This window comes from Pleurodeles waltl, chromosome 5, assembly GCF_031143425.1.
Source record: "Pleurodeles waltl isolate 20211129_DDA chromosome 5, aPleWal1.hap1.20221129, whole genome shotgun sequence".
NCBI classification, from domain to species: Eukaryota; Metazoa; Chordata; class Amphibia; order Caudata; family Salamandridae; genus Pleurodeles; species Pleurodeles waltl.
In genome coordinates, this window is record NC_090444.1 from 1,636,943,797 (window position 1) to 1,636,969,818 (window position 26,022).

General features: G+C 45.0%; 1 protein-coding gene across 1 annotated transcript; it reads right to left on the bottom strand.

Annotated features, from left to right (window-relative positions):
* On the bottom strand, window positions 1-26,018 carry LOC138297139 (ice nucleation protein-like). The gene is made up of 2 exons (XM_069236632.1): window positions 25,831-26,018; window positions 1-1,150 (listed from the first exon to the last, which is right to left on the bottom strand). The coding sequence occupies exons 1-2, from the start codon at window positions 26,016-26,018 to the stop codon at window positions 1-3; spliced, it is 1,338 nt and encodes a 445-aa protein (XP_069092733.1).
* Between the last annotated feature and the right edge of the window lie 4 nt (window positions 26,019-26,022).

A 26,022-nucleotide genomic window follows, 5' to 3' on the forward strand; every position in this document is an offset into this window, starting at 1 on the left:
TTAGTGCACCAGCAGTGATGGCTCTTGGTGCTCAGCAGTGTCAGCTCTTGGCACTCCAGCAGTGGTGGTGCTTGGTGCTCCGGCAGTGATGGTGATTGGTGCTCCAGCAGTGACGGTGCTTGGTGCTCCGGCAGTGATGGTGATTGGTGCTCCAGCAGTGACGGTGCTTGGTGCTCCAGCAGTGATGGCTCTTGGTGTTCCAGCTGTGGTGGTGCTTGGTGCTCTGGCAGTGATGGTGCTTGGTGCTACAGCAGTGACGGTGCTTGGTGCTACAGGAGTGACTGCGCTTGGTGCTACAGCAGTGACGGTGCTTGGTGCTACAGCAGTGATGGTGCTTGGTGCTCCAGCAGTGATGGTGCTTGGTGCTCCAGCAGTGACGGCGCTTGGTGCTACAGCAGTGACGGTGCTTGGTGCTACAGCAGTGACGGTGCTTGGTGCTCCAGCATTGATGGCGCTTGGTGCTCCAGCCATGATGGTGCTTGGTGCTACAGCAGTAACGGTGCTTGGTGCTCCAGCAGTGACGGTGCTTGGTGCTACAGCAGTGACGGTGCTTGGTGCTACAGCAGTGATGGTGCTTGGTGCTTTAGCAGTGATACTGATTGGTGCTCCAGCAGTGATGGTGCTTGGAGCTTCAGCAGTGATGGTGCTTAGTGTTCCAGCAGTGACAGCGCTTGTTGCTCCAGCAGTGATGGTGCTTTGAGCTTCAGCAGTGATGGTGCATGGTGCTCCAGCAGTGACAGCGCTTGTTGCTCCAGCAGTGACAGCGCTTGTTGCTCCAGCAGTGATGGTGCTTGGAGTTCCAGCATTGATGGTGCTTTGTTTTGCTCTGCTGATGCTGCTTGGTGTTACAGCTGTGTCACTTCTTGCTGCTCCAGCAGTGACAGTACTTGGTGCTCCACCAGTGACGGCATTTGGTGCTCCACCAGTGACGGCATTTGGTGCTCCACCAGTGATGGCATTTGGTGCTCCACCAGTGATGGCACTTGGTGCTCCAGCAGAGGTGGTGCCTGGTGCTCCAGCAGTGACAGCGCTTGGTGTTCCAGCAGTGATGGTGCTTGATGCTCCAATAGTGATGGCGCTTTGTGCTTCAGCAGTGTCAGCGTTTGGTGCTCCAGCAGCAATGTTGCTAGGTGCTTTAGCAGTGATGGTGCTTCAGGAGTGATGGGTCTTGGTGCTCTAGCAGTGATGGCTTTTAGTGCTCCAGCAGTGGTGGTTCTTGGTGTTCCAGCTGTGATGGTGCTTGGTGCTCCGGCAGTGATGGCGCTTGGTGCTCTAGCAGTGAAAGCACTTGGTGCTTCTGTAGTGACGGTGCTTCAGGAAGGTCAGGTTTTGGTGCTCCAGCAGTGATGGTGGGAAACGGCCTTTACTATGCAGGCCATAACCATGCAAGCCATCACCATTCAAGCATTATCACACTTGCCTGAACCACGCATGTGCCTGAACCACGCAAATGCGTGGTTAAGGCACCATGCATATGCGTGGTTCAGGCATACAGCAGGAACAGCCAGGAGAAGAATGAGGCGGTTGGTTAAGTGGGGCTGGAGTGGATGAGGGGCAATTTAGGACAGGGCGGGGTAGGTTTTAGGGTAAAGAAAGGTGGTGGGGGAGTCGAAGTAGTTTTTAGGACAGTGTGGGGTAGGGTTTAGGCTTCAGGGTTGGGGGAGGGTCTGGGTAGTTTTTAGGTCAGGGTGGGGTAGGTTTTATGGTTCAGGGTGGGTTCGGAACAGTTTTTAGGACAGGGCAAGGTAGGTTTTAGGGTTCAGGGTGGGGGTAGGAGGTCAGGGTAGTTTTTAGGACAGGGCAAGGTAAGTTTTAGGGTTAGGGCTGGGGGTCTGGGTAGTTTTTGGAACAAGGCTGGCTAGGTTTTTAGGGTTCGGGTGGGGGTCGGGGTAGTTTTTAGGACAGGGCAGGGCAGGTTTCAGGGTTCAAGATGGGGGCAGGGGTAGGGGTCGTTTTTAGGACAGGACGGGGTCACTTTTAGGGTCCAGGGTGGGGGTGAGGGTAGTTTTTAGGACAGACGGGGTAGGTTTTAGGGTTCAGGGTGGGGTGGGGGTTTGGGGTAGTTTTAGGACAGGGCAGGGTAGGTTTTAGGATTCAGGGAGTGGGTGGCAGGTTTGGGTAGTTTTTCGAACAGAATGGGTAGGTTTTAGGGTTCAGGGAAGGGTGGGGGTAGGGGTAGTTTCAAGGGCAGGGCAAGGGTTACCTTTAGGGGGGTCAGGGCAGGGGGTGTAGGACTCATGGCAGGGGGTGGACGGGGCATTTTTAAGGGCTGGGGCGAGGTGGATTGCAGAGTATGGTATCATGTGTAAGGGGGCAGGGTGGGGGGACAATTAATCACGCATGTTCCTTTACTAAACATGCTTTTACAAGCAAATTTGATGTAAAGGCATGCATGGTAAAGACATGTGTGATAAAGATGTGGTCGTTGTTGGTCGTTGTTGTGACTGCGTTCTTAAGGCATGCATGAATCCATCAAACAACCGTGATGATGGTTGGTGCTTCAGCAGTGTCAGAGCTTGGTGCTCCAGCATTGATGGTGCTTGGTGCTCCAGCAGTGATGATGCTTGGTGCTTCAGAAGCGATGCTGCTTGGTGCTTCAACAGTGTCAGCTAATGGTGCTCCAGCGGTGATGGTGCTTGTTGCTCCAGTAGTGATAGCGCTTGGTGCTTCAGCAGTGTCAGCAATTGGTGCTTCAGCAGTGATTGTACTTGGTGCTCCAGCAGTGATGGTGCTCCAGCACTGTCGGTGTTTGGTGCTCCAGCAGTGATGGTGCCTGTTGCTTCAGCAATGATGGTGCTTGGTGCTCCAGCAGTGATGGTGCTTGGTGCTCCAGCAGTGCTGGTGCCTAGTGCTCCAGGAGTGATCATGCTTGGTGCTCCTGCAGTGACTGCGCTTGAAGTTATTGCAGTGATGGTGCTTCGTTTTGCTCTGGTGATGGTGCTTGGTGTTACAGCTGTGTCACTTCTTAGTGCTCCAGTGATAGCACTTGGTGTTCCAGTGGTAACAGCACTTGGTTTTCCACAGTGATAGTGCTTGGGGTTCTACCAGTGACAGTACTTGATGTTCCTGCATTATCAGCGCTTGGTGTTCCAGCAGTGTTGCCACTTGGAGTTCCAGTGTTGTCGGTGTTTGGTGTTCCAGGAGCAATGGTGCTTGGTGCTCCAGCACTCCATGTCTCCACCGAGATGAGAAGGAAGAAGTGTAGCTGCATCCTCTCATTAGGGGCTTGGACTTCAGAGAATACGTTGCAGCACTATGTTCTTGTGCATAAAGGGCGGAATGGGTAATACTGTCTGGACCGTGGACTGCTCATGCTACCCCTTTGCCCTCTACTTAGAATAGTGGGTTTACATACATTTGGCAAGTATGATATTTCCCCTTCTTAGCTTTGGGACCTTATTGAAATTAACGACCTTTCATGTCTTTTGCCTAAATATAATTCACTCCTCCCATTTGATATTTTAACACTATTTCATTTGACCTTCCAGATTTGAATTGCCTTGTTCCAATAGCTTAATATTCCCACATGAAACTGATTTCTCTGTAGTTAACACAAAATATGTACACTCATTGCAGACAAACTAGTTCCAATATAGAACATATGCTCTATTCCGAGCTACAAAATTAAAAGTGGTGACAAGCAGTACATCAGCAAAAATGCATATATTATTATGGTAATTTATAATGTGGCTGAAATGATTGCCACCTGGTTTGACCACAAACTGATTATTTTTCCTATACAAATCATAAAGTTTTGCATTTATTTTAGCAACAAACATACCAGCTAAAAAAAAATATACATTTACTTTGTGCTTCCATCATTTCTTTGCCTTTCCAGGTCACTGCCTTACGACTAGGTGTGGGCATAATTCATGTAATTCTGTGTTGCATAATCATGTGGAATTATCCAAGAATTCAGCGAGATTATGGGAGAAGAGTGATTCTTCTTTTAGCGCTATTTCTTAGCACAAAAATGGCCCCTCACGTCCAAAATGGATGCAAGGATGCATTTTGCACTAAGAAATAGCTTCAAATGCAGCAAAACATGAATCGCAAGCACAAGCATCCGCTAATGCTTGCTCAATGTGCTATTGGGGTACAATTTCCCCCCAACTTCTAACTGGCATTTAGTGCTAATTTCTTAGTGCAAAATGCACCCTCACAATCAAAATGGACACACAGATGCATTTTGTGCTAAGAAACAGCACTAAATGCAGCAGAATACAAATAGTGAGCATGAACGTCTACTTGCACTTGCTAAATGTGCTCTTGCAGTACGATTATTTCCCCCCAAATTACTGTTTATTACGCAAGCAGGAGTAATCATATAATTAATGGTAATTCTGCATCAATGAGTAACACAGAATAACTGAAATTACTCTGGCGTAATCCAGATTCTGCTCAGGACTACTCACTAGAATAGGGCATGTGCTATTAATAGTTCATAAAAGGAAATCTGGAAAATATGTGGGAATAATAATTTAACCAATTTGATCACAACACACAGTGTTTTATAATTTGTTTTCTCTCCATTCATATTTACTAAAAGGGGTATTAATGTAACCTTATATTCTGAAAAATTAGATGATAAAAATGAGAGACTTAGAATAGGAAGGAGGCTTAGCCAAAGAGAACAATGCTCTCATTGTTGCTGAAGCATCACTCACAAAAATAAGAAGGCGGTGCAGCATGTCTGGTCCCTCCTCCCTGCTCTGGGAGGAAGATGTGCCTGCTGCAAGTGCACTGGCACTCGGGTTCTGCCTTTGGAAAGAGCAAGTACTGACACTGTTCCCTGAAGTTTGACTGGCCGGAAGGCAGGCTTCAGCATTGCTGGAGCCTCTGGTTGTTACAGGCCCTCTTCCGGATGCATGGTAAGTCAATGGGCGCAGAGGTCATAGAGATGATGAAGACACTTCTGAGGGTGATGGTGCAGCTGCGACCCCACTCAGAGCAACGTTGACAGTGGCTCGGTGACTTGTCACGGTGGTGCAGTATATTTTGGCCATACTTCCTAGCTTTAGCGTCACAGCCCACTTTGGGCACAAATGTTCAGGGTTGCAATGATGCAGTCTAGGCAAGCAGACTTCAGCACTTCACTATCGTACAGCTGCTTCAAAGTCACAGTGGCATAGTCTTCTTCAGACACTGGTGCAGATGCTTCTGGCAAGAGAGTTGACTCTCTTATCCAGGACAACACAAGTTGCTCTCTCTCCTGTCTCACTACACAGATGGACCCTCAGTTCCGGGGCCAGCTGCTTCTGCTCGCCCTAGTAGTCGGCACCTTCTGATGAGTTGGTACCCTCCTCTTTTCAGGCAGGTGACAGTCTCCAGGTGCCTGAGAAAAAAGGCAACAGCTCATCCCTCCCCGTCAGACTCCAGGTGTTGTCTCTTCACCTCTGGGATGTTGGCTGTCAGGCAGACACCATCTCTTGATGTACATCAATCCTCTGGGTACTTTGTGTAGCACCCCCTTCTTTGGCCAAAGTGATGTTGAAACCAGAACAACAAATGGATTGTCTACTCCTTCTTTTCTATAGCTAAAGCAGACCAGGGATGTGGAATCTCTGTCTGCACTTTCAGAACTGGTTCTTTCATGTGCCCTTTCCAGGCTGTCTTCCAGAGACAGCTGTAGTGTAGCATCATGTTCCTCATAGTAGAGCTGTCTCCATTGTGAAGCACCCACAACAAAGGCACAAAGAGGTGTATTATTAATGTAATAGGCACTCTGAAAAGTGATTAGTAAAAGAAACAAAAGGCTGGCATCCCACAGAGGACATTTCACACCTTAAACAATAAAGACTGCAGTTCCACTCATCACCCTGACCATCTGCCAAATCACAGTAATCAGGAAGACTAATCAGAAGCTACGTGTGACAGAAGGACCAAACTGAATTTCCAGAATGGAACCCAAAGGTTTCCATTACCCATTACTTTGGTTGACTGGTACACACACTGTATGAACTACTCAGGCCATATACAGATTTGTTGTCATGCTGTGGGATGATAGCTGTGGGACCTTTCCGTAAGTAGGCCGGTAAGTCTCCACTTCTGTGACACAGATAAGATAGGTCACAATTACTAATTCACAAAACATGATACACTGCAGCTTCTGCTCTAAATGCTAAACTCATGACAAGGATGGGAGCCTGCTGTCAAACAAATGGGGATACACTTTGTATGCTTTTCGGGGGCCAGGAGCTCACTCATGTCAAGGGACAGGCTAGGCCTTCATGTAGTAGACTAGAGTAGTGTCTGACTGGTGCCAAACTCAAATCCAGGATACAAGATACCTGCAGTTGGACACAGAGGGCAGGTGAGCATGACCATGCACTATACAGTTAACATTCCTGTCTGAAAAAGTCATCAAAAACTTTTCATTTCCATGACCATCATTTTAACCCCCTTTAAGAGACATGCAGGTGTAATTGTTCTTCTTGCCTTGGTGCTACACCTTTGCTCGCTTATACAGAAGTAAAACATCCATCAATGATGTCTGGATTTATCCAAGACTCAACACATGCATACATCTAAACAAACAAATGCCAAATAATTGCTTTGACACCAATAGCCATACACTTCGTGAAGACAGTTCTCAAAGAGAAACTGCAACTTGATTCAAATAATATTTCACATTTTGGAGGTAGAGGATGCCCTGGAATGAGCTAGAGACCACAATAAAAACCTTCTGCAAAAATATGTTCTTTTGGGATGAAGTTGCTAGCTACATTATGGCCATGCGGCAGGAACAACCACACAGATTATTTGTGTTTTATGACTATAACGACTGAAAATATAATGTACACAGTTATGTCTAGTATCTCAGGATGAGTACGTACCTGCGCATTGCTTTAATAAACGTGTAAGAGCCTAGTCAAATTCATTTATCAAATCAAACCTCTTTTGCTACCCTTTCTACAATAGGTTTGCTCCTGAGAAGCCACCCTCAGCCTTCAGTAACTCGGTGGTGGTTGTGGGAGGTGCGGGTGTGGTTCAGGACCCAGAGAAGGAAGTTATCAGTCATAGTTTTAATCTCCTATTAAAAGGCTACTTTTACTCAATAAACTCCTGCGTTTTATGTGGTTACATCCACCAGATAGGAAGTCGGCTAAGAGCAAGGCAAACACATTGCTGCAGTCATCTGTTTTCTCACCATTACAGCAAGTTTACATTTCTCACTCACTCCACACGCCTTTGTTATTATTGCGTTAAACAATGGAGAATTCTTGGCGCCAGGGGATTTGTGTTCAGCCACAGTTAACACCGCCTTTCAGGTCTTATACTGCTTTTCAACACACAACAGAAGCTCTCCAAAGTGCAGGGTTCGTCTTTCCTTTTAAAACTGCCCTTTATAGCACCTCCTAGGTGGCAAAATGGGCTTGTTTGAGAAATTTTAGGAGATGTGAAAAAATGCATGACAAGTTACTTATGTGATAGCAATGTGCAGATACCGAAATAGACACCGCTTTATAATTAATTAATGCTGACACAATACTTCAGGCAACTAAACAGTGCTTCCTGTATGTCTAAACCCATTCAATCCAAGTTTATGTGTGCTGTAATATGTAAAACATAAAGAAGGTGTCCATATCCCATTCTATAGGTCAGATCACAACACATTTTTGACTGGGGCTGTTTCATGTGCATGGACGGTAAGGACTGTTTGGTACAAATACCCTTTACCATCATATTATAAAATGATGTTTGGGCATATCCATTGTGTTATTTTGTGTGCTGAAGTGTTCTTTTGTTTTTGTCTGGTCTGTTCTTCAGTGGTATTAGTGAAATGTGATGCTGTTTTGTACTGTAGTTGTGTTTTTAATCTGTTTGCTCCTTTTCGTTGTGTTGCATTGTTTTGTTTTAATTGTGCTATGTTGCTCTGTGTATTTTATAGAGTTGTGTCCTGTTATTTATTTTTGATATGTCAACAAATGCTGCTACATTTCTAATCTAAAGAAACACAGGCCTTTAATGTAACTGTATCACATAAAGTGAGCACCGGGAGCCCTAAATTAAGATGTAGGGCCTTACTAGGACCTCGACGGAGAGGTTTCCTCCATCACAAATGTGACGGATATCCCGTCTGCCATGTTACGATCTCCATAGTATATATTGGGATCAAAGTACGGCAGACAGAATATCCCCCACATTTGTGATCAAATCAAATCATTAACATTTATAAAGCGCGCAACTCACCCGTGCGGGTCTCAAGGCGCTAGGGGGGAAAGGGGGGGTTATCGCTGCTCGAACAGCCAAGTCTTTAGGAGTCTCCGGAAAGCGGAGTGGTCCTGGGTGGTCCTGAGGCTGGTGGGGAGGGAGTTCCAGGTCTTGGCCGCCAGGAAGGAGAAAGATCTCCCACCCGCCGTGGAGCGGCGGGTGCGAGGGACGGCAGCAAGTGCGAGGCCAGCGGAGCGGAGGGGGCGGGTGGGGACGTAGAAGCTGAGGCGTCTGTTGAGGTATTCCGGTCCCTTGTTGTGGAGGGCTTTGTGTGCGTGGGTGAGAAGACGGAAGGTGATCCTTTTGCTGACTGGGAGCCAATGCAGGTGTCTCAGGTGTGCGGAGATGTGGCTGTTGCGGGGTACGTCGAGGATGAGGCGGGCCGAGGCGTTTTGGATGCGTTGCAGGCGGTTTTGGAGTTTGGCGGTGGTCCCGACGTAGAGGGTGTTGCCGTAGTCCAGGCGACTCGTGACAAGGGCGTGGGTCACGGTTTTTCTGGTGTCGGCGGGGATCCAGCGGAAGATCTTGCGGAGCATGCGGAGAGTGAGGAAGCAGGCGGAGGACACGGCGTTGACTTGCTTGGTCATGGTGAGAAGAGGGTCCAAGATGAAGCCGAGGTTGCGGGCGTGGTCTGCGGGGGTCGGTGCGGTGCCGAGGGCCGTGGGCCACCAGGAGTCGTCCCAGGCGGACGGGGTGTTGCCGAGGATGAGGACTTCCGTTTTTTCAGAGTTCAGCTTTAGGCGGCTGAGCCTCATCCAATCTGCGACGTCCTTCATACCCTCTTGTAGGTTGGTCTTGGCGCTGGCGGGGTCCTTGGTGAGGGAGAGTACAAGTTGGGTGTCGTCGGCGTAGGAGGTGATGATGATGTCGTGCTTGCGTACGATGTCGGCGAGGGGGCTCATGTAGACATTGAAGAGTGTCGGGCTGAGCGATGAGCCTTGAGGTACGCCGCAGATGATCTTGGTGGGTTCTGAGCGAAACGGAGGGAGGTAAACTCCTCCGTCACGGTCGTAGTAAGACCCATAGTCTCTGCCACAGGTTTGGGCTGATCTCTGTTAATGTCTGAGGAGCTGGAGCAGCGCCACTTTACCACCTTAGTCAGTGGTAACTGATTGCCTGTTACAGAAACCTTCCAAGTATGTACAATTTTGGGCTGAAATGTAGCGGCATTTGTTGACATATCTAAAGTGAACAACAGAGCATAACACAATAACATATACTGAGTAACAACAAAGTTGAAACATAACATGGAATATCTAAAAAATAGTCACAATACAACAACCACAGTATAAACCTAAATGATGTTGCAGTAATGCAGCACAAAAACATAGCAGCATCAAATATAAAACAACAGAACACATTGCCACTACAATAAAGTTCCACACAACAAATGTGCACAAAGGTTCTTATCACTTATTACTCACAACCCCTAGGATCGTGTTTCCACACTCCTGTTGGAAAAGGTGTTCAGAGCAAACACTGCCTTATTTTGCCACCAAGGACATGAACTCGGGCTAATCAGAAATGTTTTGTGATCTGGCCCCTGAATCAAGAAATTACTTACCACTATCTACTGTGGTAAAATATTGCTGTAAAATATTGCTGCTGCAGTTCTTCAAATATTTAACCAACCAGTCAATCAAAAACTGTGGCAGAGACCTGTCTTAATCTCGCACTTCTAATTCTCACTTCATATGATACAGCACCAAGTTTCTCAATATAACTGTTTTTTTCCCAAAAATATAATCTGCTCTGATTAAATTAATATTTGTAACACCAGTCCATAAATGATTTGCACTATCGAAATGGAGTGGCTATATTTTTAATTAATCACTATAGTAAAAAGAAAATCCCCACTTGAGCATTCCCAACCATTACAAAAGGCGATCTATTTTTTATTTCTAATATTACAGTACACATTTGCTTTCTTCTGAAAAAGTACATGCGCTCAACAAAGAACAATCACGTAGCTGATTATAGAGTTGAAATCAAATAACACAAGCATTTACAATGCATCGGGTCTCGCGTTTGCTCATGTTAGAGCTGATCGCGTTGTAAACTCCTAATCCGACTTTTCACCTATCAGGCAAAAGTGCATTTATGCACAGAACCCGAAAAAGTGAAATCAAGTACGTAAAGCGCTCGACTTCTGCCAAGGGAGATAGGGCTCGTAAATTAGAGAAAAAAAAGTCCACGAGCCCGATGGAAAACAGCGAGCCTCGCATGTTTTCTGTACTTGGTCACTGCGCTGGAGGAGGGCTAGCCACCGGAAAAGGCATGCCATATGCGTGCCTTCGACTAATGAAAGCAAGCAGATTTTATTAGGGAAGCCCACCAACCAATAAAAAACACTGATGTGAATTTGACAGGGCTCCGAGCCCTTTTATAAATACAAAAGAGTCTCCCTGCGAAACGCATGCGCGAGCGCATGCAACGCAGGCTCGACCCTAAAAAAAATAAACGTCAACTAAGTGAATACCAATTAAATTACACTGCGGGAATGAAACATAAGGCATAGAACATTGCACACCAACATTAAAGAAAAACGATTTTAACAAACTGTGAGGGTGAAAGAGAGCTTCCCCCAATGCTGGCTGTTTTCAATACAATTCAGTGGGAGAGGTTCTAGCTGTCTACTCCTGTATGTGGCATGCTTTCCACAAAGCTGAACGTCAGTGTGACCAACTCAGCCTTTCATACTTATAAGGTCTAGAAATCGGATATCACTAAATTGGGTCAGAGTAAAAATCTTTAATACTCAGGAGCAGAGTTCTATGTGCTACGAAGGAAGAGTTATAAATACTACATGTCACAATGTTTCTAGTTAGTTTCATGTCTTCCATTGGCATGTAGACGCCAAGCCACAGAAAAGTATTTAAGCTGGCACAGTATGTGCATACAAGAATTTTGGTTTTAGAATAGAATTGCATAAATGCATTATTTATACAGTTAGCATATGGCTTCATTTCATCAGGATTGCCAGATTCCACTCCTCAGGTTTCCTTTTACAAATCATTGGTTTGAGGTGTTAGTCCAAATGGTTCAATTGAAATGAAGAAGTCTAATGGTTCAATTGAAATGAAGAAGTCTAAGGCTCTCATTGGAAGTTGGGTAAAATAGGGTGGGATATTTACCACACAAGCTATTCCGAGTTTTAAACTATAAAATGAGGCCTTACGTAGGGAATCAATACTTTACACAATAAATTCTGCATATTTGGCCTTTTTTCAAGGCCTTGACACATAATAAATTGTGGCAGGCTTGACCTGCTAGAATTTATGTGGGGAAAACTCTAGTGGTGTGATAATTACCACACAACTCATAATTCCTACCTCTGTATAAACTCTTCTTTGCACAGGGATTGGAATTTAGTCGTTGACTTGTACTGATGGTCCTGAAGTTCTAGGATGAAGCAAAGTGTTAAGGAAACGTCCAGGACTGGAACATGGTCTCACTGATGAGTTGGATCACTTGTTATGCTTCCCACTACAGTATCATTCTAAAACATGTCACCAGGCCTGCCACTGCAGCTTGGGTGTGCAGTTTTAAACTGCTCTGACTTGGCAAAACAAACCTTATTCCAGGCCTAAACCTTCCGTTTTAGTACTTATAAGTCACCCCTAATGTAGGCCTTAAAAGCTTACAAGGCAGGGTGGATTGTATTTAAAATTTAGGACATTTCTAATTAATGTTTTACACATCCTGGCAGTGAAAACCCTCAAAGTCGTTTTTCACGGAGGCACATCTGGTTCGCCCATAGGATAACATTGGGTTACACTACAATAACTTACAGTGCTTAATTTCACTTTGGGAGTAGCTAGAAAAATGATGCAAGGGCTCATTTTATTAGTCATTTAAAATGCAACTTAAAGGAACATTTGGAAATGACACTTTTAGAAAGTTATCATTTTCGTGCCTAAACTCAAAAAGCTTTCCTGCCAGTGCTCACTGTCACCTGACCCCTGATGGCTCTCCTGTGGCGAGATGCGCATTGCTTCCAGACAGTGAATAAAAGGCGATGGGGGTGGGGAGGGGGACTCATCCCTTGGCAGGATGGCCTTGGGACTGTGCCTAGACCTTTCCTGATCTTCAGAGGATACCTATTCTGTCACTGGGCTGGCACATGAATCTCACAACTAGGCCAGGCTCTCTTTTTTCTCTAGTCAGGCTGGAACTAAACCCAGTGGTATGGTAGGAACTGAACAGAATTGGTCTAGAAGGGGACAAATTCTTGCCCTCCACCCACAGACTGGTACTGGACATAAAAGTGAACCCCACAGACCTCCCCTCAGAAGTCTCCTGGGCCTGCTGATAATCAGATGGACTGCCCGGAACCCAGGACCCCAAAAGCTACTCCAAGGGTCAGTTGGCTAACCTACTGTTTGACCTACAGGAACACCACAAGCTTCCTAAGGCCTCTCTCCCTGCAACTGACAAGTTGACCAGCTGACCAGCTGTAACTGACCTGCCGTTAACCATGCTCTTGACCTCTGTTGGAGTGAGTCCTAACCCCCAAGAGTGTACTCCTCCTCTCCCCAAACTGCAAGAGGTAGGACTTATAAACTTGTTGGCAACTTTTTGGGTGAAAAACGGATGGAAATCAGTATAACCGTCAAAGATGCAGCCATCGACGTTGAATAACCGGTCAGCCTCAGTTTGCAGGTTTGCACTGCTGAAGAAGATCTGAGTTCAAGAAAAGTTCCTAAGTCTGAAGGTTAGAGGGCTTCACAGGGATGAATGCGGAGTAGCATCTGAACGATGTCAAGGCATTCCTGAACATAGACTTCTGCCACTCAGACCTTTCCCACCTTTGTTGAAAACAGCACAGGGATCCTGCTCTTCAGCAGCCCATCATTGTTGGGCCCCGCTTTGAATTCAGCTTGCAGCTTGCACCGCCAACTACTCATCGATGATCACTTTTTCTCCATAAAAGTTTCTTTATCAGAAGGTAAACTTTCCACCTGAGTGTATCTGGTCTCTGTGTCCAACTTGTGCTCCATCACGGTCAGCCTTAACAGTTGGATTTGACCCAGTTGAGCCAAACCAGATAACCATGGTTGGCATTTTGTGCTATTTATTATTTAAACTATAAAAATTCACATCTCTGGTTCAAATTATTGGAGATTTTGTTGTTTTAGTGTCATTTTATTTATTAAAATAATCTAAATATTCTCTATTATCTTAAATAGGGTTGGGATTTTTCTTGCATGGTGTTTTCACTTTATTATTGTTTGGGTGATGCATAAATATTCTAAATATTGCTTCTAAGTTCAGGCTGGCTGTTTTGTGCCAGGCTACTAGAAGGTTAGGCACAGGTTTATTTAATGACTTTCGTGGTCAGTATGACAAGTATTGTGATTTTTGAGGCGAGCTCTCACCCCCTCAAATAATACCCCAATTTCTTACAATCATGTTGCAAAACATGGTCCTATCTAGGTTCTGCATGGGGGCTTGGTCTTTCTGGTGTCATTCTATTTGGTTCTGATTAGACATCATTAGGTTATGGCGTTCTCCTTCAAAGATGGTCTAGTTCCTGATGACCTGTATCTGTGACACTGCTGAGCCCTTGGTGGCCCTTCCTCTTTCTCTTCTTCTTGGCTGCCTTCACACTTTGTTGTTATTTGGATAAGGCTTCAGGGTTTCATTTGGGTTGGGATCTGTCTCTGTGTCTTCCAATATTTGCTTGGGGCTGGGATTTTCTTATGAGCCTCTTTTTTTCCTATTTCTTGTTATATGACTCGTTTTTTTCCTTTGTATGATGTGGGAACTAGAGCGGAGACAAGTGAACTTATGGAGTATATGTTGGCTCAGTTAAAGCTTTTTATTTCTCCTTAATTTCTGTGCTCCCCTGGGTCTATCCTAGGGTTTCAATGAATATATGGCTTTTGTTTTTATTCTCCTGCAGGCCACTGTTGCTTTCTTAGCCTTCTAGTTTCTTAGTTAGGAGGATCTTCCCTTTCTGTCTCCTATTTCTATTTGTATGGTGTGGAGCCCAGTTTTGGTCGACTGAACCTACTGCTTGTTTTTGCTCCTGTGTAACTTTGCTTCTGTGCTTGAGGTTCTCTGAGCTGGATTCTTCCCTTTGGTTGCAGTGTTGTTGCACTTCTTCTCAAGCTTGGGGTTTCTTTGGACCCAATCTTGGTCATTGTCGCAAATTCACCTTTTCGGCATGGTGGCCCTAGACTTTTTTGCTTTTTAATGGCCTCTGTTTTTGCTGGCCTTGGGACTCTGTACACCTTGCCACTGCTAAATAATAGTAAATTGTTTGTGCTTCTCTTCTAAATGCATAGATGCATGCATATCGGTTATATGCAGAGGATGAACAAAGCCAAAAACTTGCCTCCACTGTTTCCCTTAAGTACTTGTGAAGTGATAACATGATGTATGCCTTTGATTCCCTCTATTGCATTGGCGTTTAGGTGGTATGATACAGAGGCAGCATCATACTCTTACAAAGGGAGGGCTGTTGGCCCCTTAAATATGTCCTTTGTTTTGGGCTTAGCTAGAACCGAAAATTGAAAAGCCCCGTCATCATCTGCACAATATGGGTGCTGCTGAATGTGTCCTGGCAAATTACGCAGGGAAAAATTCAACACATTTCACTTGGTCCAGTCCACATCCCATTTCCATTTGAATGCTAACTGCCGGATCCGGGATCCAGCTGGATCACAGTCACTTTCTGCACTGTTCACAGTACAGCTATTTAACAACAGAAATATAGAAGTAGGGAAACACTCATATAATCAGTGGAGATTTGAAACGGATCAGTGCAGTTCTTCCTTACATTTTATGTAAATGTCTTTTTCGCACTTTTAACGCTTGCTCAAAGCAGGCATTAAAAGTAGGCACACCATTATTTATAATGGGCCTCAATGGGTTTTAAAAGATTATCATCTACATTTTTTACGCTAATCCTGCAAAGCTCCAAGCTAACGTCAAAAATGTTGATGCTAGTTCCCCTAACTACCGCCATCGTGCACCATATCCCAGATACAGCGCACACATGGTGGCTTCAGGGGGGAGCTAAGGGGTGCAAGTAAAGTGCAGCACCGCTTTTCTTAAATCTGGCCCTTGGTTTCTCACCTCTGCATAAGAAAGAGCTACAAAATGTATCAAAGTTATTCCCTACTTAGTTTCTAAAATATGACCTTATAGTGAAATCACATTTTTGATAGGTTAAGCAGAAATGTAAAGTAACTTTGTAACAAATATACTTTAGACTGCCTGGGCTAGAACTGGTTTGTAAATAGTTCTTCCTCTAATACCATCTTTGGCAGGGAGAGTTAACAGTTTTGGCTCAAAGTACAATTGCTTGTCTCTGGGGCAAGGAAAGGAAAATATGGCAACTACTAACTTCTGACCACTTAGCAGCGATTAGCTATCTGGAAGTGGACCAGAACCGTTGGCAAAACACAGGGCAACTTTAACAATAACTCCTTTGATGCGGAGATGCCAAGGAGGGTTTATCCTATTTATCCCTAAGATCTTCTTAGACTGTTAGGGTCCAGCCAAAGAAGGGGGAAACATTAGTTGTGACAATGTCAGGTAGGGGAGTTGCCCCAAAGATAACAAGAGGCTTGCCTGGTGTCAGCTAGGCCCCTTCATCTTGACATGATGGCCCCTAGGCAAATTCTTACAGTAAGGCAAAGAAAAGAGGAAGTGCTACATAGTGCTGCAAAATGAGGTGGAGTAATGCAAGAACTTTGCTAGGATTGGGTGGTAGAATTTGGCTAATAACTGGCTAGTGCACAGGATAAATCTGGTAACTCCATCGACACCTAGGCAGAACATCTCTGGACCTGGGAATCAGAAGTAAGAGGCCTGCTGGAATTAAAATTCTGACTTCTAACTCTTAGCCCCTGCTCACACAATAACACAAAGACTAAAGAAGATTAAAGGACCTCCTGAAACCTGCTGGCATCCGGGGACTGGAACTGCTTCCAAGGGTCCTGTTGACCTGCTTCAGCAATACAAAAAGCAGGAGGACTCCTTACTTCAAGAGGGCCCAGGTGACTGAAGAGGACTAGTTCCTGCAAGAGACCTAGTTGAGTGAGCTATGGGGCACAGAATCCTGCTCTGAGGGCAATGGGCTACACAGCTGACCAGAAGCTTTCCCAGCATCTGGAGGCTAAGTTTAAAGGTAAGAGATTTGACCGGGACAACCCACTTGGTGTATCTGACCTCTGTTTCATTATGGTTGGCCTGAAATTGTGCCTGGATCCTGGGTAACCATGAACTATGTCTTTCTGCAGCACTTACTTTTTGTAGGTGCTTTTTGCCTTAAAACTTTAAAAATCCATATCTCAAGTTCCCTTTAACCTATTCTGATGATCGAGACAAATTTTTGCTGAATGGGAACTTTACCGTGTTGTGATCTTTACATTCAAATTGCTTTTACTGTTTGTACTTAGCATGTACTTTTCTGGGGATTACCTGCTGCTTCTGTCACAGCTACCAAGATGTTGAGCAGAGATTCTCTGAACATTGAATTTTGACCTAATCATAGTGGATTTATTGGCTTGGTAGGAGTTCCACCCTCCCAAAATAATACCATATTTCCAGCATTCATTCAGTGGGTTTTCTGAGGTCCTTCAGTTTTGTCTCCTGTCTTGTGGTATACTTGAGTACTGGTGTGGCTTTTTGGCTTTGCCATTGTTTATTAATTTTTGGCTGGATGGGCTCTTCAAGGTACTTATTGATCACAGTTCTTCCTCTTGGATCATTTCTGTCTTACGTGACAGGTGTTGTGCAGGGCTGAGGCTTTGGTGGTTCTGCGTTTCATCCTTTCTTCTCCCTGGAGGTTTTTGTGTCCTGCTTAGGGTGCACTGACTCCTTTTTATTGGCTTCTTGCAATAATACAATTAGTGTGGTGCAGACTTGGTCATATTATTTGGGTCACCTATCCTCTTAGTTTGGTTTTCTGATTTTGCTTTGTTTTACTGTCTGTTGTCAACAAAAAGAGGGGGAGAAGTACTGTGAACCATCACACAGCCTCTCTATGCAAGTAGTATATCACAGGTAATGGAACACCTTTGTCAGGCCCCAGGTGTATTATCAATATCAAACAACAGTTGATAAGGACATCTCACCCACGCTTTTGTTGCATGCTTCATCATTGGTGTCCTTGTCCCATCTTGATAGGTAAATACCACCAGGATGGGCTTATCCTTTTGAGGGAGTTCAGTATAAGCATGCACTGGATAATTGCAGGAATCCAGGTAAACTAAAAAATACCTCAGGGTAAACCCAAAAGATATCTTTTATTTGTGGGTACCTTGGATATGGTTAAAAGTGTATTGTGGGATGTCTTCGAGATCAATGTTTTGCACAGTGTCTATTGTTAACATGTTTTGGATATTCGTAGTGCCCAGCTGAACCAGTGGTCTTCGTCAGGACTGGGTAGAGGGTAGCCTCAGTGCTGAGATGAGAACAAAAGTGGTCCCCTAATTGAACACCATTTCATTTGTAAGGGAAAAGTAGGCCTGAGTAGACCATTTCCGAAACTCAAGTAAGCACCTTTTTGGTGCCAAGATCAGCTTAGTTAACCGAGGAAAGGAACGGGTTGGGGTTCACAAAGGTAAAGTTAGACTTTTGATCTAAGTTTTAACCATAAGTCTGTCTTTACTACTTTTTGGTATACACAAAGGTAAGTTACGAGTAGTATCTTTGTGTCTGCACTCGGGCAGAATCTTCACACTCGGGCATAATCTTCGCACATGAGGCAGAGATCCACCCAGTTGTGGAGATTTCACCTCAAGTGGGGAGATTACACTCTGGGTGTCGAGTGAAATCTCTGGACTCTGGGCAGAGATTCTGCCCAGACTGTGGAGATTACGTCTGAGTGCGGACGTAAAGATACTACTTGTAACTTACTTATATGAATACCGAAAGTGATAAACGTAGACTTTTGGTCTAAGTTTACCTTTGTGAATTGGCCCTAAGTCTTTAGTCCCAGAGGATCTATAAAACTCAGTCCTGGGCTGTGTTCTGGAGAGAATTCCAGAAAACGTATTGAGATGACTCACCTACAGCCTTGTACACGCCTACAGGGCCCTCCACAACCTTGCACCCAGCTACTTCAACCTCCGCATCACCTATTACTGCCCTGCCAGACCTCTCCACTCCTCCCAGCAGTCACTCGCCACCATACCCCGCATAAAGAAGTCATCGGCTGGAGGAAGATCGTTCACCTACCTTGCAGCAACATGATGGAACACCTTATCTCTCCACCTCAGACAGTCGCCATGCCTACCTCAATTCAGGAAGGACCTCAAGACCTGGCTTTTCGACTGAACCCTGAAAACATACCCCACAGTGCTTTGAGACAGAGTGATTGATTGAGATGACTGACAATCAATTACTTGTAAAGGTGCATGAGCCACTTCTAAAGGTGCAAACCAGGCAATCAGAAACTGGTGAGTGTTGATGCCAGCCATCGGTTAATTGTAAGGATAGATGCCTGGCCCTCAGTTATTCGTAAAGGTGAATTCTTGTCCATTAATTACTCATAAAGGTGGTTGTCTCCCCATCAGTCACTTGTAATGTTGGATTCCTGCCCCACTGTTACTCGTAAATGTGGTTCCCTGTCTAATGTCACTTGTTCCCCGTCTACTGTCACGTGAATGCCCTGTTATCACTCAGTAATAAAGGTAGAAACCTGTCCATCATTTAGTAGCAAATGTGCATGCCTGTCCATTAATTACACTTGAAGGTAGATGCCTGGCTATGAGTCATTTGTAGAGATTAAGTTCTCGCCATCAGTTATGTCCATTGGTTTCTCATATATATATATATATATATATATATATATATATATCTCGATATATACAGATAAATTACCCAGTGATGGTCGCCACTGGGTAGTTATAGTTAGGATTGTGTTTCCCTAGGAAATTAATTTTCGTGTTGCTAAAAACCTTCGCACCATTTGACGAATCACCAAGAAACCTTCCAAAAAGGTGCTACTCTTTGACATTTTAGTGTAAGTCTGTTCAGTAGTTTGTGAGCAGTTAATGCTGAAAACTTTGTATATCTAGGGACGCCGAGCCCCTGCGGATCCCAACAGATCACAAGCTGAGATCTGATTGGCTGCCACTACTTCAACCCTTAAGTGGTAGCAGCCACTTTAGGACTCTGGACTCTGTCCTTGTCCTAAAAAAAAGTAAAAACAAAAAGACATAAGGTAGCAGCTAGGCATACCATGAACCGTTATGCCTGATGTCGGAGGGACCCTGCCTGGGCAAAAAAAAATTGTTTTTAATTTTTTGCTGCAAATCTGTGGCTTAATTTCAAAAAGATGTGCAGGAACCCACACTTGTTTTTTTAACTCCCCTCTGGGGTGGGCTAGTGTCTGGGGGGTGATTGAGGGGCATATTTATTTCATTTTTTGGGGAGAAACACACATGGTCGCCCACCCAAGGCTGATTTCAGCCCCAGGGACCCCATTCCTAGGAGCCCACCGTCTTTTTCAGGGGGAGGGGACATGCAGCCCACCTTCCTGCGCTATTTTCCACCACAGGGACCCCATCCGCAAAGGCTTGATGTATTTTTGAGGGGGTAGGGGGCATGTGGACACCTCGCTAAGACCCCATCCCCCAGGACCAGTTCACTAGCTATGTCCCTGGGAGCCCACCCAGGCTCATAGCAGCTTCCCTGCCTGTGTGCGCAGGAAAACCTGTGTTTGCTCCCACCTGGCTGGAGCATTTTCAAAATTCCCAACATGTGGGAGCAAATACAAAGTCTGCTCCCAGCTCGTGGGAGGTCTGAAAATGCTCCTGTCAGCTGGAAGCAGACTTTTGATCGGTTTCCCTGCCCAACCTGATGAGGGCAGGGAAACAGATGAAAATATTGCTCATTCCTGGTTGAAACACGGCTAGCTCCCACTGCATTTGGGGAGAAGAGCTGGGGCTGTAGGGGCCTTAGGGCTCCCCCCGGGGCTCCCATCAAGTATATGTTGGGTGCCCCGGGTGGGAACCAGGGCACCCACCTACCTTCAATAAGATCCCTGGGGAACGGGGTCCCCGGGCCCATAACAGCTCTGGGAGGGGGGCCAAGTGGCTGCCCTCCCCTTTATTTTCAGTAATGGCCCTTGGGGATTAGGCCCTCATGTTTAATAAGACTCGGGGAGAGGGCCATGCTGCCCACCTCTCTCTTAATAAATAAAAAAGGCTCTGGGGGATGGCCTCCGCAGGGCATAATAAGTCTCAGGGATGGGGACAGGTGGCCTCCTTCCCCTCTAAAATAAATAAGGCCCTGACGAATGGTGTCCCCATGATCATAATTGGTTTCCAGAGAGGGCTACCCGGGCCACCGCCTCTTTTCTCTTTTTTTTTTTAAAGACTCTTGGGATGTGGTCCCTAGGGCCAGGCCCTGTGGCCAACCCCCTGCCAACCCCCTGCTGCACACAGCCAGTGGCTGTGTGCAGTGTGGGGCTGGCTTCCTTTGGGGGGGTTGGCTACAAGGCCTGCTCACAGGCCAGGCCTCATGGCTAACCTCCCACCATTCACAGCCAAAGGCAGTGCATAACGTGGGGTTGGCTGCATCGGGGGTTTGGCCACAGGCCATCCCACAGGCCGACTCTCCCACTTTGTATGACCAAAGGCCCTGTGCAAAGTGGGGTTGGCCTCAGGACCTGGCCTCAGGGCCTGGCCGCGAGCTAAGCCTTGTGACCAAACCCCCACTTTGCACAGCTAAAGGCTATAGGCAGCATGAGGCTGGCTGCATGCGGGGAGTTGGCCGCAGGGCCTGGCTGCAGGGCCCTGCACCGACCCCAGCCGTGTACGGCCTTCGGCAGTGGTTGGATTTACAAATGGTAATTACAAATTACTTTATGTTTTGAAAAAAACTAGAAATTCACTGAAAAAAAGGTTAAAGTAATGTTATGGTTAGTCAAAATGTTTAGTCCCCACGTACTGTTTTAAACTCTATATATATTTCTGGTGAATTTCAGTGGTTTTAAAGTTTTGTCAAGTAACTATAACTCATGCCCTAAGTTAACTCTAACTCACGCCCTTGCTATGCACTGCTTATTACCCTACAAATTACATCACTCATGAGATCTTCTATGACATCATTGTTAATATCACTGCAACCTTTGCAGTGCAACTATTGATGAGAAAACTGTGTATGGAAGGGTCTCAAGGCATAGTTACCGTAGGGCACAAGTTATAGTTTCTTGACATAACTGTAACTGTTGAATTTCAGTGGTTTTCAGAGTTTAAAGCGTTATGTTGCTACTGAACATTTCACCTAGCTATAACGTTACTTTAACCTTATGTTTTTTCAGTTTTTACATGTAAACCTAGACAAAGGCAACAGAGCACTGAACGGGGACAAAGACATGCATAAAGTCAATGAGTAATAGGAGAGGAAGCGCAAACACATCACCTGGTGTAGTAAGTGCAATAAAAATACAGTTACAATTAAAAACAGTACAATTAAAGTTGATGCCTGGGAACACGTTATTGTACCATGTGGTGATTGTTGAACCGTTTGCAACGTTTTCGTTCCGTCTTCCCTTTCATTCGCTTAGTTCTTTCTCATATTATGCCAGTTCTCTTTTCTGTCTTTCTTTTACCTCTTCTCTCTTATTAGGAGTTATTTTTCAGACAACTTTCATTCCACCATTTCTATTTATTTTCCCTACTATGCATATCTTTCTCAGTTTTCGTGTTATGTTATGGTTATTGACATACTAGTGAGCGGTCACAGCTTATCTGTGTTTTTGAGAAGGAAAAAGTGATTGTGCTTTAGGCGAAAGAGAAGTATCAACAACCAAGTAACTTATGAGTCCTGAAGTGGTTCAGACTGTTATTGGGAGTAGGCCTTACATTGTCTCAAACAGATCTTGGGAAAAGGCAGGAGTCAAGGATGTTGAGGTGCAGGATAACTGGGTAGTCTGAAACAAGTTGGGTTTTGCATCTCACTGAGATGGGTGCAGCAATCTCAATGCTCATACAGGAGCAACAGATGTCCTGAATGCATTCCAGCCTGCCAGCATTTCCTGACCCACAGCAGAGATAAAAGCAAATGTGAGACCTTCATTCTAGTTGGTCAACAGCTCCGAGAGTGGCCTGAGTCAATCAAAGAAAGACTCACCTAGTTAGCACAAAGTCTAGCAAGAGTCAGGAAGGGACTACAGTCCCATCTGTTTTCCTTTTTGAATGTAATTGACAGATCTTGCAATGCTTTGTGAAATGCTGTGTCTGTAATACGCCAGCATTTGGTTGGGTCAAGCAGTGTTGTGCCCTTTGTTCCATATATGCTCTGCCTGTTTTTTGGGGAAACTGTTTACCTCTAAAGGATGGGTCTGTTTAACATTGCTCTACTCATTCATCCTTTTGGCATTGCTATCTAGGTTACTGTCATCTCATGAGAGGAACTCTGTGGCTCTGGTGAGCATCCATTGAAGCGATTTTGGGATGTGGCTCTTGATGGCCCTTTGTTCACCTAATTGGCAGTCTATCAGTCTTTCTCCTGGTTCAGGCTTCAGATTGTTGTTTTGGCCTCTGGTGTAAGTTGGAGATCTTTTTTTTTAGCTTCATGGATTGGTGGTCAACCCTGATAAGTCCCGCATCAATTTAGGTCTTCTCATAGATGATTTCTTTGCTGTTATCTACTTTCCTCCCTCCAAGACATGATCCTTAGATGCTTAGGCTTATTTGGCGGATGAGTTCGCTTTGTTGGAGCCCACCCTTCCTCTGGCTGGTCTGTGCCATTTGTCACATTTTGCACCGTGGCATGTCAGGAGCTGCTGGTGGGACTTGGTCTTGATGGGTTTCGATGCAGGTAACACTGTAATGTTCATTTTCTCACTCTGAGGACCACTATAAAGAACACAATACATTCAGGACTACGAGGAAGGTTCCCAGCTGATTTAGGGCTGCTCTCTAACTGGTTGTGGACTGCTTCACAGCAGGGAATCACTTTCTTTCTTGTTGGCATTCTCTAGAGGCAGTATGTATTCTAATGATTTTACTGGAGACCATCTGTACTGCTGCTCCTGCACTTTTTTACCATTTGCTATGCGCACAAATGCTGGCCACTCAGCAGCAGTTTACAAGGTTCCAGTTCATTGTGTTCACAGCCTCAAGAGTCCTCCCTTGCCACCTAGGATGTCACAGTCCACCTTTAGCTACAGGAGTCCGCATCCTACAAGTGGAGGCAATTCTTCCCTTGTGTGAGCCCAGAGTATTCTTCTAAGGTTTTGGTGTACAATGATATCCCTTGGGTATAGACTTTTGTAGGGCATCCGCCAAGACTGGTCTGGGTGTTGGACTCCTGCCTCTGTGCAGCCATTGATGCAGAGGGATGCAAAGGGAGGTGCTGTAATTTGGGTGATGCCATCTGTCGTTCCACTAACAGGCTTTTGCTGTCTGCAACCATCAGTTGTTGAATCTTTGTAAAACGTCTGTTTGAATGTCTTTGATCCTGCTATCTCTCCCATCTGCTGGCTTCATCCTTGTGGGTGGATCCCGGCAGTAGCCACTGCGAAGGCCCCAATTGCTGCTAAACACCTCAGCATTTCTATCCCTTTCTTTTAAAGGGTGTCTGCACATCTTGAACAGACCTCAAAACAGAGTCCTGGTCAAAGCCAGGTAGGTTACTTTGTTCCATGACAGCAATCAGTCGGTTATCCCTTGAAGGCACATTTTGTGCTGAACAGCATATATCCTTAGTATAAGTTTGAAAATCAAGCCATGCATACCATTACATATTTTTGAAATGACAAAATGTTTCACAAGAGAAAGGTCACATATCAGTGTCAACATAATCATTAGTATGCACCTATAGTCACCCAAGCACCTTTCATCATTAGGATAAATGTGCCATTCCAGGATAGAATGAATTTCCCCTGAAGACTGCCTTTTTTTGCACACAGTGACACACAGGATAGTGAGGTGATTTAGCCTCCTTCACAAGCAACCAGAGGTAGACATAACACCACCTAGCACTATGTAGAAGGCCATTGGTCCTCTTCACTTGCTAGGTGTTGCTTCCAGTTCGCCTGTCTGGTTTGTCTCTGCTGTAACAACTGAGATACAAAGGTATCTCATCCATCATAAAATGTACATAACAATTATGAGTTATGTGAGCATGCACGAAAAATTCAACAGTATTGTTACGCCAGTCCCTATTAGGCACACACTTGTCTGACTACATGTAGTCATCTACTGTGTTATCACATCCCTTTAAAAAATGCTACAATTCACACTGAGCTGTATTTTGACTGAATGGAAGGCCAACCAGACATATTGATGGAGGGCACGTGTTATACAAGCATACATTTCCCATGTATCTATCAATATTATCTCTACTTGCAGAGGTGATGTAGAAGATTTTGGTGACAGAATTACATGGGGCATCATGATCCCTTTGGTCGGTCACCTTGGACAACAACATTAGAAAATTAGACAGAATGGTATATACAACACCTGCAGGCAGCTGACAGATTAGTGTAATGGCATAGTGCCTATCAATATGTATATATATATATATATATATATATATATATATATATATATATATATATATATATATATATATATATATATATATACACTACTACGTACCAGACATGACAGGTCTGATGACAGCCATTCATGATGGCATAGACACAACTTGCATGACACATCATGACTTGATACAATAGACAAGTATCAAATCCAGCAACGGACCTCACAGTAACACAATGTGCATGAAATAGTATCCAGTGGATGTGGTAACACGTCTGAGCCCTTATTTGTCTAAAATGCTGAACAATAAGATATGTTTCTGTAATACACTATTAAACTCCGTGATTAGTTCATTTAAGTACTAATTGTGTGTGCATCTTATTGAGTTAATAAGTCATAAATTACTTACAAATAATTCATTCACACGTTTGAAGGGGTTTGTAACTGTAACTATGTTACAGTCTCCAATTGGGAATTGTAGAGGGCTATGCAAAATATATGCAAAACACAGTGCACAACAATGACTTAAGTATGCACCATTTCTGTCTGTTACTTAAATACATTGTGTGCATGGGGTGGAAGACACATGCTTTGTGATTGAAAGTTAGATTGACCTGACTCACTGCTTTTCTGCTCTTCGTACACCTGCATCTGAGCATAAAAGTCAGGCAAGTCATCACCAAAAGCCTTTCCTGCAGTGGGGTTAGACAAGACAACATTCCCCTTCCAAAACTTGCTTATGGATGGGGATTGTCCTCACTGCAGATAGAGATGGCCAATTGTGCACTGAGATGCAGATTCTGTGTCAGGGCAGGAGGCGAGGTTTATGCTTAAACTTCCATTCCTTTATTCTCCAGCAGCGTTAAAAGCAAAACTACGTTTTCCAGAATAAACTGTCAATAACAAATCAAAAGTCAGAACGGCAGTCCATGTATTTGTTCATCATGCGTTCCCCTTCCTCTTTCCTGCTTCGGCTTGCAGGAGAAGTACTGTCCCTTTAATCTCTTTTGCTGCATGAAATAAAAGTGCTAGTAAACGAAGGCAAGCACCCTGCGCAGCGATATGGTGTGGGAGCGCTTTCACAGCTCCAGTTACAACAGTTCCCTGGCTCACTAGGACCTCAGAGTCGGCGAGGACAGACGGCCCTTAGAGGGCCGCTCACTCGCGCATCTCTGTGGTTACGTGGCGCGCGCACTTTGAAGTTGTCGCCGACCGCATCAGACCTGCCTCGATCACCCCGTTCTCTGCCTGGAAGATTTGACGCCCCAGAACTGAGGTCTGTATTGAAAAACGCGCGAAGTGGTGACACCCTTTTTCAGTGGTCGGTAATCTCCCAAAAGGAATAAACATTGCG